The sequence below is a fragment of the Hirundo rustica genome, chromosome 5 (genome assembly GCF_015227805.2).
Source record: "Hirundo rustica isolate bHirRus1 chromosome 5, bHirRus1.pri.v3, whole genome shotgun sequence".
NCBI lineage: Eukaryota > Metazoa > Chordata > Aves > Passeriformes > Hirundinidae > Hirundo > Hirundo rustica.
Genome location: NC_053454.1, coordinates 37,434,843 through 37,446,951, shown reverse-complemented (window position 1 = coordinate 37,446,951; position 12,109 = coordinate 37,434,843). Strand labels below are relative to the sequence as shown.

General features: G+C 37.6%; 1 protein-coding gene across 1 annotated transcript in view; it reads left to right on the top strand.

Moving 5' to 3' along the window:
• The window catches only part of COL25A1 (collagen type XXV alpha 1 chain), a 299,790-nt gene that overhangs the window by 215,782 nt on the left and 71,899 nt on the right, over positions 1-12,109 (top strand). Inside the window, exons 13-14 of the mRNA XM_058420779.1 lie at positions 7,522-7,548; positions 9,980-10,024. Coding sequence (XP_058276762.1) covers positions 7,522-7,548; positions 9,980-10,024 — 72 coding nt within the window. The remainder of the gene's footprint in view (positions 1-7,521; positions 7,549-9,979; positions 10,025-12,109) is intronic.

The window sequence follows — 12,109 nt, the reverse complement described above, 5'->3', positions numbered from 1 at the left end:
AAATACCATACAGGAGTTTTTCCAGTTTATTTTCTCACTTTCAGAGTGAATAATAGGTAGATTTGTGATCCTTTTCTACCCAAGAGTTAGGATTTCTGGTTGCAGACTATGAGAACTTAAGAGTCAGTGGTGGAAAATATTGAAGGCTGACACTGGCAGATGAGCATGTTCAGATTCATAAACTGCAGTGGGATGGAAGGTGTGCATGGGATGGTTTTGTTCTTAATTTCCATGTGGGAGGTTGTTTTTGTGCTTTTATGTGTAAAGTATTTTAAACTAGTTCATATTAATAAATATTAGTATTAAAATATGCTATACTTTCAGCTCTTTTTTTCAGAAGTAAATTTAAATATGTTTAGCATACAACCGCTTATTGCCAGTGAAAGAAAACCTCAGTGCATTTTTTTCCTCCCCGAAATGGGCCTTAAAGACAGATAAGTAATTTTGCATATGTTTTACATGCACAGAATACTCCGGAATAACCAGAGAACTCAGGTAAAGGTGTCTCTTTGCAAAAGAAATCTATACTATGATGATTAACCCAAATGCAAAATCCATCTGCTTTAAGATACATTGTTTTCCAAACTATTTCTTTTGTGCTTGTACAGACTTGCTGGGCATCTGTTCAAGAAAGTAAAATGTAATGTTATTGCTTTCACTGGTTATTCAAAAAAAGGAGGATGTTATTCTGAAGGATATAGCCATATTTGTGAAAGACAGTGGAATAGTGCAACCTTACATTTAAGTCTACAGAATGTCATATCTTTAAAATGAATTAATACTATTTTTCATCTTAGGTTAAAATGTACTCTCAGGGACCTGGCAGAATTCCCTGGGCAGTTCTGCTGGTTTCAATCCAGCCTTTCAGGCCAATGGTCAAGGCCAGATTCTCAGCTGCTGTGAATCTTCATAGCTCCTCTGGGAAGCTACTAATTGTGATTTTGTTTTCAATGGCCAGAGTTCTGTAGGTGCCTTCTTTGTTTTATTCTGGTAGCATGTTCATAGTAAATTTTATAAGGTGTTGTTCTTAAGCTGTTTATCTGCAAAGGTTTATGAGAACTAACAGATTAAATGGAAGTTCTGAGCCTGTGCCTTTCGCAGCAACTGTTCTTTTTTTTCACCAGGACAATTGCACTGGGCTTAACTTGCTGGAGATCTTAGGGAAAATTGGCATTTTGTAACCTCTGCACTTTGGTAATGGCTGCCACAACAATGACTAAAAGAATGAAGATAAAAAGCACTTCTTGAGCACTAATTAATAGTTATTGCAGCACTTTTCATCAATTAAGGTAGAGAGCGTGGGAGGGGGGTCACTACTTTTTAAGAAGTTACAAGAGATTTTTCATCATTATTAATCTCTTAACTGATTATTCTTATATCTAGGGGATGCATCAATATTACAGCATTGAACATTTCAATACTGGCATTCTAGAAACTGAAATCTTTATTAAACACTCCTCAACCATGCAGGTACATATTTTCAGAGTTTTACAGAAGGGAAATGGGATCCAGACGCAGACTCAACAGAAATGCAGATGAATGCTTTGTACGAAACATGTGCTTCATCTTCATGTGTATTTGCTAGTTCAGGTTTCCATTTTCAGTTCTGTACGCCATTAGACTGGTAAGAAATTGGTTTGTGGGAAAAAGGAAGGGATCATCTTCCTCTGTTTGGCACTGGTGAGGCCACACCCAGTGTGCTGTGTCCAGTTCTGGGCCACTCACTACAGGAAGGAAATTGAGGCATGTAGAGTGTTCAGAGAAGGGTCTAGAACACAGGTCCTGTGAGGAGCAGCTGAAGGAGCTGGGGATATTTTGCCTGGAAGAAAGGAGGCTCATTGGGGGACCTCCTTGTTGTCTACAGCTACCTGAAAGGAGGTTGCATCCAGGTGGGGATTGATCTCTTCTCCCAAGTAACAAGTGACAGGACAAGAGGAAAGTGCCTCAAGTTGCATTAGTGGAGGTTCAGGTTGGCTATTATGAAAAATTAGTTCATGGAAAGAGTTGTCAAGCGTTGGACCAGGCTGCCCAGGGAAGTGGTTGAACACCCTGGAGTTATTTAGGAGGTGCAGTCACAGATGTGGCAGTCAGGGACATGGCTTAGTGGTGGACTTGGCAGTGTTAGGTTAACAGTTGGACTCAATGATCTTAAGCATATTTTCCAATCTAAACAATTCCGTGATTCTGTTCTAAGTGTTTAATGATTCTTACAGGCAGCAAAGGGAAAATATCTGTTCTCAGGAACAGTCCTGGAACTTCTTTTGTTTCATAGAAATATAGACACAGTACTTCCAAGAGATCTTCTGATTACAAAGAGCTTTTACTTATATAAAAGGTATGGAGAAAATCTTCTGGTTGTTTAGTTGCTCTTTGGTTGTGTTTTTTGGGGTTTTTTTGTTTGCAAGGCTTTGGGATAAGAAAGTTTCTGTATGACGGCATATTGCACCATTGTGACCTATTTTGCTGTATTACTTATTCAGTATACAGAAACATACACGTTTTCATTATGTTTTTGTTAGGCATTTTCATTTGGTGTTTGTGCTCATTGTCCATGAACTCTGACACCTTGTAAAACAAATCATTACTCCTGCCCCAGACCCACAAATTGAAGATATGCCAACTTTTTAATTCATACATTTCTTTAAACATTAAGCAGCTGAGTCCCTAGAAATTGAATACAGAAGTATCTTGAGAGGATTGGTAATGTATCACACCCTGAATTACTCTCTCTCTTTGAAACTGCAGCTTTAACCTTCTCAGGGCAGAATTTTCTTATTTTTGGAGCTTGCTAAAACACAGGGAACATATGAAGCATCAAAGGAAAATGCAATTGTAACATTAGAAATGAGGTGTAGTAAGAATGCTGGACCCCAAACTTTGTTATAACTACACTTAAGTAAATCTTTTCAGTTTAGTTTGATTTGGGGTGGGTGGGGCTTGGTGATTTTGTTTACTTGTTTGTAGGGTTTTTTGTTAGTTTTTGGTGTGGTTTGTTTGGGGTTTTTTTTGTTGTTGTTGTTTTAATTTATTCAGAACAGTTACTTGTTAAGGACCAACTGAAATTACCAACTTCATTCAATAATTTCTATAGTGTTAAGACTTGACATGCTACAGTCTCTGGGGGTTTGATGGATTTCCAAAAACAGTGATTGAAGAATGGCACTCATAATGGAAATATTTTACCTTTTTAAAAACACGGTTGCATAGAAGACTTTTGTACACATTTGTTTATCCTTAGTTGCCCAGTTTTCCAAGTGTTTAGGTATTATCAATAATTCTTCAGAGAAACACAGAGGGCAGTTAAATTTCTTTGGGGCCACGCACCTTGTTTTTCCATCCTCCTACTGTGGAGTTATTTGAATGAGAACCTAATTCAGTGAAGCCCTGCAATAAGTTGTCACAGCTGCCTAGCTAGTTTACTCAATTGTACATGATGGCAAGGGGCTCTTCCAGAATGTTCCATGACTGCTGAAAGAGCAAGAGCCATTTTTTATTTTCATTATATTTAGTTATCTTCCTATGCTGGGCAAGTCTTGCAACCAAAATTTTCAGCCTTCTCAGTTGGCGTTCCTCTGTGAAAATATGTCCATTTGAAGAAAAGTGGCATAATCCTCAAAAATGCAGAGGAGTCCCTTCATCTGAGCAGTTTTCACAAATTCTTTTTGGAATTTTTGAAGCCTAGATGCGCTTTATAAAACAAGCATTTTGGCATCAATTGCCAGTGGTTTGGGAGTTGCTTCTAAGCATCCCTTTGTGGAAACTCTGGCAGCTTCAATGATGCAGGCAAAAGACAAATATTTGCTATTAACATAATCTGCATAGACTATAAGGAGTGATTTTTTGATCAATGACAGATATCATATGTATGTACATGTAGTTAGGAGGTGAAAGACTTCTGTACCTCTGGGATTGCCTTGTTTTCCTGATCAGCCGATGGTTTTAAAGGGCTGTGTGTTTCTGTTCTACCTCCTTCGTATTCCCAGATCCAATGGTGTGGCAGACGCTGAATGGCAATATGTTACCTGTGGTGCAGATGGAGCCTCCAGCTGGTGGAGATTACAGCAGGTTCTGTGTGTGGTCACTGCAGAGCTGAGGCTTTGGGCTTGAGGGGAGTGAGGTGGGGACCTGTGGTAGCAGCTCTGCACTGGCTGCCAGGACCCGGGGGCAGAATATCTGTCCAGAGGGAAGCTTAGCTGAGCCTGCATTTGCAAAGCATCCCTTTGGTTGTGCTGGAGCAAACAGCAGGGCTAGGGTATTGTTGCAGCTGATAGGGAACACAGAAAGGGTGAAGAAAAACAGCACAAAGCATCCCGAGGAACTGGTTGGAAACATTCACACATTTCTTGCCTTCTGCTTCTGCCTCACGACCTACATAGAGATTTGATTGCTGGTCTTACTGTCTGTTCATCAGTTGGGTAGCACAGGATGCTCCCCAGTTCAGAAGAATAATACGGGAGAAAAATCCACATGTTCATATGGAATTTTCTACATCAATTCTTTTAAAAGCTGTCATTTATACCTCTGGAAATAAGCTAAAGCCTTTTTAGTTTGTTTGGTTATTTTTGTTTTGGTTTGGGGTTTTTGTTTGGTTCTTTGTTTGTTTAGTTTGTTTTGTTTGTTTTAGTTTTTATTTTTTATTTTATTTTTTCATATTTTTTTCTTTCTACTGGATTTTATTTACTTGCTTATTTGTATCTCTACAGTGTCATCCTGTGCCTCGATCAGAGATTTAGGTAATTCTAGAAAAATAAGCACAATTCTGAGGTGTTCTAGAGGCTTTTTTGTTTTGTTTTTTTAAAAGATGTTTTCTGTTAGTAACCTCATTTCACATTTTCTGTTAAATGGCTGCTGGGTTATGTGCGGGAGGGATGAGAGCTGACCATGAATGAGCTGTTCAGTTTCCAACAGCTTTGAGCTTCTTTCCCAAAGCTAGGGAGCAGTGCCTTAAAGAAAGATTGTTTCTTTCCAGCTATGTTTTGCAGTCAGAACATTCTAAAGATAAGAAGCACTTGTTATCCTGTGTAATTTGTGAAATGTATCAATTTAGGTAAGCTCTTATTTGAAATTGGTTTTTTGAGTCAATACCATACAATTTCTGAAGGTAGCTGTACTGTTGAGGACTGTTCTTGTCATCAAGAGGCTCAGTGGATGTGAAACACCAGGTCTACTTCCAGTCTGAGTAAAGGCTTAAGTACCAGAAATGGAAAACTTCTAATTGCATAAGACATTTATTGATAAGTATCTGCTGCTTCTTTTCTCTGGATGATTTATTTTAAAGCCACCATAAGAGCAAGACTGTGCTACAATGTAAATATTTTCATATTCAGTAACTCATCTGGAGAAGCTGGAATGATGTCAGGGATGAGGAGGAAATTCTAGGAAAAAAATGTTTTCTGCAATGTCTTGAATTATATCCATCCCACAGGCTGACAGCTGCAAGCACCAGGCAGAAAGTCCTCAACAGATTGTACATTTAACAGGTTGCTTTGGGGGCTAATATTAGTAAGCGAATTATCATTTTACCCTCATACAGTAGTATTGTATTAAGGGCTCCCAAATGGTAATTTAATATAGCTGAAGGTCTTTAGAAGGTTTTAATAGCTTCTTAAGTAGCTAGAAACTGATATATCCATCCCTTAGACATAAAAATAGCTGGTATGAGCTATGAAGGGGGTCTTCAGTTGTTCTGTCTTCACTTTGGCCTACTGATGGAGGGATTTTTCCCGAGACCTGAAATAACCCTGAAATGTAGCAGGCTAGTTTGCAACAGACAACTGATGCCCAAGATGTAGACATTTGGAGCCTGTTTTGATAATATTGCTGTAGGGAAAACACTAGTTTGAGCATTAATTTCTTGGCATTTTTAAAATGCTGGACAAACTTGTGTCTTTCTCATGGGAGAAGGGAAGGATGGTGTCAGGGTTTGTTGTTATATTTATGGTTCCTTACCCACTCCCGGGCACTTACTGAAAAGAAGACTTGATTTAAACAGCAGTTTTTGTGAAACACTGTGAGCTAGGGACGTTTTTCTTCACCTGAAAAAGCAGATGCTCACTATATTCATTGCTCTTATCATCACCAGTGCTGAGTGCTTCAGTATTTCTGCTATCTTTTGAAGGCAAGGGAGTAAAATTGTCACCCTTCACCTCACAGGTGTGTTTTCTTTATCAGAATCTGTCTCTCAGTATGAAGGAGATGCTCACAATACTTTCCTTCTGTTAAAACAATCAGGGAAAAGTTTCAAGAAGCAACATTCATGTGTGCTTTTGCAAGGTTTGATGCCAAACCTTAGACATACCAATCCACATTTAAAACTGCTAGGTTTTCATTCACGTCAGTGGATGCAGCTCAGAATTACCACCAGTGGAGCTTTTCCTTGTTAACAGTTTCAAATTGCATTGGAGCAAACGTTCCAACAGGCCCTGCATCTACCAACAGTGGAGGATTCTACCTAACTTCACACCAACATGAGAATAAAATCAGCATCACATTTTGAAGTGGAAATTCTTTTGTTTTCCTGAATAATTGCAGTTCTGGTATCAATCAGTTCTTCTTTTACTCTTTCTCACATTGGAAGGATTTGTGTTCCCCAGCTTTCGTGTTGTGTTTTGCACCCTCATGGGCTCTGAATTCACCTTGCTTGATGCAGCACCAGCATCCACAGTTTGCACCAGTGCCCATAGTAGGAAACTGGGGACAAAAGTGCTTTTAGAACTGTGGTGGACATGATCTGGCTGTTACCAAAACAGACTGCTGAAGTGCCCAGGACATGATTGGTTGATCTACTTTCTATCTGTTTCCCCTCTCCACTGTGGCCCCCTGGGTACTTCAGAGACACCAGATGAGAAATGGGTCCTTGTAATATCAACAAGACTTTGACTCCTGTATGACATTAGGGAAAGTTAAACTTTCCTGAATTGAGATATCTCTTCCTGCCTTCTCAGGTCATGGGGACAAATTGGTGGTTCTTTGCTTCCCAAGAGCATTCTTAACAATTTCTGAAGTAAAAGATTTTTCTCTTCACTCGCAGATGATGGCACACATGACAAGTTGGGTATAACACAGTCATGTGTGCTGATGCTTAGAAGGTGAGAAGATTTTGAGGTTTATGCTTCTCTCTATCTCAGAAATACTTGTTTGCATAAACCTTGTTTTTATGCTGACAAGCTGATATATTACTGTGGACACACAACTTCAGCTGTTAGCTGATAGAGAGAAAAACCACAGTCATCTTAATGCTGGAGATTTGTCAATATTAGAAGAAACAGATGGCTTGGAAGAGAAAAGATTAGAAGGGGGAAAATTTGAGTATTCTAGTTAGTAGTTAGATCAGTTCCAAAAGCGAAGGGAAAAGATTCGTTGTGCACTTTGAACATAAACTTTTACTTTTCTTTGATTTATGAGGCATCAGCTGGTTTCAGTCCAGTATCAGAGTGCTTACACAAAAGACAGTCTTAATTAGTCATTTCAGTTTAAATTGGCTGGAGTTTTGATGTTAATTGAATTGTTTTCCCTTTGCAGGGACCTCAGGGGCCTCCAGGACAAAAGGTATAGTATAAACAACAATGCTGTGAAAGTGATTATTCCTCCTTGCCAAATTGCAAGCAGAAAAGGTGAATGGAATAAGCTACTGTACGCTGCATTGAATCAATTAGCTTAGGTTCTGAATTTTATTTTTGCAAAATGGAGCCATATAATGTGAGACACGAGATTTCTCATTTCCCCCATCATAAGAAGTTCAAGCAATGCAGAGCAGACTGTTTTCAATCTGCCTGCTTAACTTTCAGGTGAAAAGGTCACTGTAATTTTCTCATTCATACACTGGTACGATTAGGAAACCAAAGTTAAAACGTCGTGAAAGGTGGGAAGATAAAGTTTCTGATTAAATGCATGTCTTTACTCAAGTAGATCAGTGCCATATGACTAAAGAATTGACCAGCAGAAACAAAGGACGTAGGTGTTGCTGATAAATAGTGCTTGGCTGGTGGTGTTCAGGTGGTCTGCCGGTGTCTTCCTGTTCCTTCGGTAACCTGAGACCTGACTTCCTGGGAATGCCTTCAGCGTTATTTACACTCATTAAAGCTGACTGCCTCGGTTTGATTGAGTGAGTTTAGGATTTATGGAATTGCACCATTAAAACAGTCCTCAGAATATCAGCAGTAACAGCTAGTCAGTGGTACTTTTCCGGCATCTGACTCACATACCACCAAGGTGGGTAATTTTCTAGCTGGTTTCAAAAGATTGAAAAGTTGTATGAAAGATATTTTATAAAACAGCTATAATTTGTAAAAAGGTAAAAAAAAGAGGAAGGCAAGTAGTATTGATATATGTGAGAAGGATACATGCTTTTCTTCTTCTGAGATAATGTTCTTTAGAGTGAAGCAACTGTTAAAAAAAACTATTTTAACAAAGGAAAGAAAAACCTGTGTTATGTAAAAACATAATCCCAAAGTATACAAATTGCTATACAAATTGGCAGCTGTGGGCTGTATGGAGGTTGCAGGCTGAAGGAGAGGACTGCCTTTGGTGTTTGGCAACACAGGAATGTGGCTCATGTCTAAGTTGCCATTGTAAAGCAACACCCTAAGAATTGTGCAGGAGGATAGTTTGCATGTGCAACATCAGCAAAACCCATGTGCTGATGAACTTCTGAATATCTGATAAACATTTACTTACCACAGTAGAATCAGCTTAATTTTACACTTTCTAACATCCTGTGTTTCATAAGAAAAATAATCAGCTGCCACTGAGAGGAGGAACTGTTATATATAGGATAGTTTATTGAGGCTGATGGTTTAATGCCCTCCTGAGCTTTGCCTTCTTCTGGAAAATGGATACAGAGATGTGAAAATGTTCACTCAGGCCCCTTTGCAGTAGCTTAAAGCCGTGACCATGCATCCAGCAAGAAGAGAAAACAAGGATGCCAGAGTGGAAGCTTTGGGAGAAAGGGGAGAGCTCTGTGAGTCATGGAGATATGCTGGGATATGGCCTGTTATTTCTCACTGATTCAAAGTTCTGTTATAGCTCTTGGAAGGTTTTTGAGATTCTCATGAGTTCCTTCCTTTTCCTGTTTCGTGGGATTTCCCAACTCTATTATTTGACAAATTTGTGCATCCATTTTGGACGAATTTCCTTTGGGTGTTGGTGATAATTTTAGTGATACCTCTAACCAAAAGAGAGGAGGAATTGCCATGAAACAGTTCTTTCAGTTCCCTTGCTGAGCAGCACCATCTTTATAAAATAAGAGGAGAATGCTGTACAAGCAGATACATATTTTCCTCATGCTTTATGTTTTCACTAAACTTCCATAGCAAGTTGCGTAAGGTCCTTCAAAAAATTATCCATCACACAGGAACTTAGAATAGGAGAGCTTTGTAAAAAAGATGTTATGAGTCATTGTTAATTTTTTTCCCGTCTTTGTCCCTTGTGTTTGGCCTGTATTGACCTTTTTTTTTTTGATTGTGCTAATATTGGTGCAGTTTAAAATTGTTTCTGTAATTTGTACTGTCAGACTGAATCACTGCAGATGATCTCTTAAAAGCCTAGGGATGGATTGGTGCAACAAGTTATTGAGCTTGAATGATGCCTCTAGAAGCTTTAATAGTTTTGTTCAGGTGCTATATTTGATTGCATGGGATCAGTCTCAAAACTTATTGAGAGCATTAAATGGAATAGCATTTTAATTCTTGCATTTCTTGTGAAGAATCCACAACATTACAAAACATGAGCTTGAAGCTTAATTCTGGAAAAGGCCATACTTTAAAAGTCTTTAAAATGTACAACATGAGAATAGAATATATCTAATTAGTATAAAATCTCAAGTGAAAGGAGGGCTCAGCTTGGATAAAAATGAGTTCTTGAAAAATTTATTGCAGTACAATAAGCAAACATTCACCATTATTTCTAAATACTGTATTATGAGATGAAAGGTTTCATGACCTGTTTAATTTGCTAAACACTGGCATCTGTTTCCCTCCAGGGTTCTGTCGGAGTGCCTGGTGTTCCCGGGAGAGATGGACAAGTGGTGAGTTCTCTGACTTTTTCAGCACTGCCATTATTTATACAGTGAATTAAAGCAATTTTGGGCTTGTTCACATGAGCAATATGGAACCTTATATCCAGAGCTGTAGTTTCAAATTGGCTTCATGAAAAAGACCATATAATGTGCTTTGTGCTCTGAAGTAATTTTTTTCTAGCTTTACCTGAACAAGCAGCAAATGTAATCAATTAAGCTGAAAGTCTGGTGTTTAGATTTGATGATGACTGACAGGTTGTAGAAAGAAATGCATATTAATAGTGTGCTACTTGGGTCAGCATATTTACAAACAAAGGAGTTTTTACTTTTTGTTAACTCAATCCCATGATGCAAACATTTACGTTGATACTGGGTATTGATTCGTACAACCTATAAATAGAGAAATAAAAAGAGATGGAAGTGCAGCTGGAGTATAATTTGGAATTCAATTTTGGTGATGAAAACACAGGAATAAATGAAACAAATACTTTTGAACGCAAATGAGGAAGTGCTAATTTAGGCAAGTCACTGTCATCTCTCAGTAAACTCATCGTCCAGAACAGCCCTCCATAAGGAGAGGTCACAATAAAGCAGCAGGGCTGTGTTACAGCATTGCTAAGGTTTCCTGACCAATCTGGTTGATGAAGTTTAAATAGTATACCTCCTTGACTGTAAAGAGCATTATCCATCTGTTGTTCTCACAAGCTCTAGCATTCCTAGTGAACTTCAAAAGCACTGGCAAGGGATGCCAAAAGGAAAATGTATGATATATATATGCTCACCAGGTTCAAGCAGCAGCAGATGGTGGTGTATAAGGGTTGTATTAGACAATCCTCTCTTCTGCTTTCCTCACCAAGAGCCCGAGGAATAAGTGTTAAGATGTTTCAAATAATTGACTTTTAATTCTTCTTTCCTGAAGAAAAAAAAAAGCGCACACGCACACACACACACACACACACAAAAAAAAGAGTATTGTTTCTAATAGCATAATACATAGTATTAGACTTGTGTTTTTAAAGTGGTTATAATATATAACATAATAAGCATTTATTTCACTTTAGTGATAGGAATTTATTTTTAAGCTCTTCCTAGTATTATAATGAATGTGAAACAACAAGCCAAAAATATTTAGAATTAACTATATATATATGTATATATGCATATAAATACATGTATATATATATAAAATACTAGAATTTATAAGAAAATAAAATGAAACAAATTGCATTAAGTCCTCATATTTTTTTCCTTCATATTTTAGAGCTGCATTCAGTTGCAACAGGAATGGTAGACAGTACTTAGCAACTGAGATGCTGTTGCTGTACATATTTCAAGTAATTTTTGTGGCCTGACTGAAATGCCAGTGAAAATTTACTTTGTAGCGTATCTTTAGAAATATGTAAGAAGACTGGATGGGGTGAAGTTGGAAACCACTCTGAGTAGAACAAAACTGGTGATTCATATTTTATTCAAGAACTTTTTTTAATAGTAATCATACAATCTCCAGCCAGAGAAATTCACTCAGATGAGAAGAAAAATTGATATTAATGAAATATGTCAAATGTGTGATTAATGTGTCATTTTGGGAGTCAGGGAATTTTTTAAGCTCTATGGCGAAGTTGTTGCATGTTTATTTTTAGGAGACCACATAGACTTATCTGCTGTCATGTTTCAGGGGGCATAAAAGAAATGTGTAATTGAACATTATAGGAAGATACAAACACATCTTTAAAAGTTGGTTATTAATTTTAAATTATGCTTTAAAAAACAACTCCAAAATTTTCAATTTATGGGTGTCTGTTTATTTGATTTACTTCAACATTCATAACATCTATAATTTCGCAGACATTTTAAAATTATTACCACTTTATTAAAGATGTCAGTGTGTTTTTAGTGTAGCTGGAACGTTTTACTTTTGACCTTTAGTAAATAAACTAAATTGCTAAAGTGAAACATAGATACCAGGACAAAAGCTACATAGATAAAAATAAATTGCTGTTGCATTCTTTAGTTTGATTTCCTGACTGTTGGTTGATACTGACTAGAAAACACTTCCTTATTTGCAAAAATATATTATTTTCATATAATACTAGG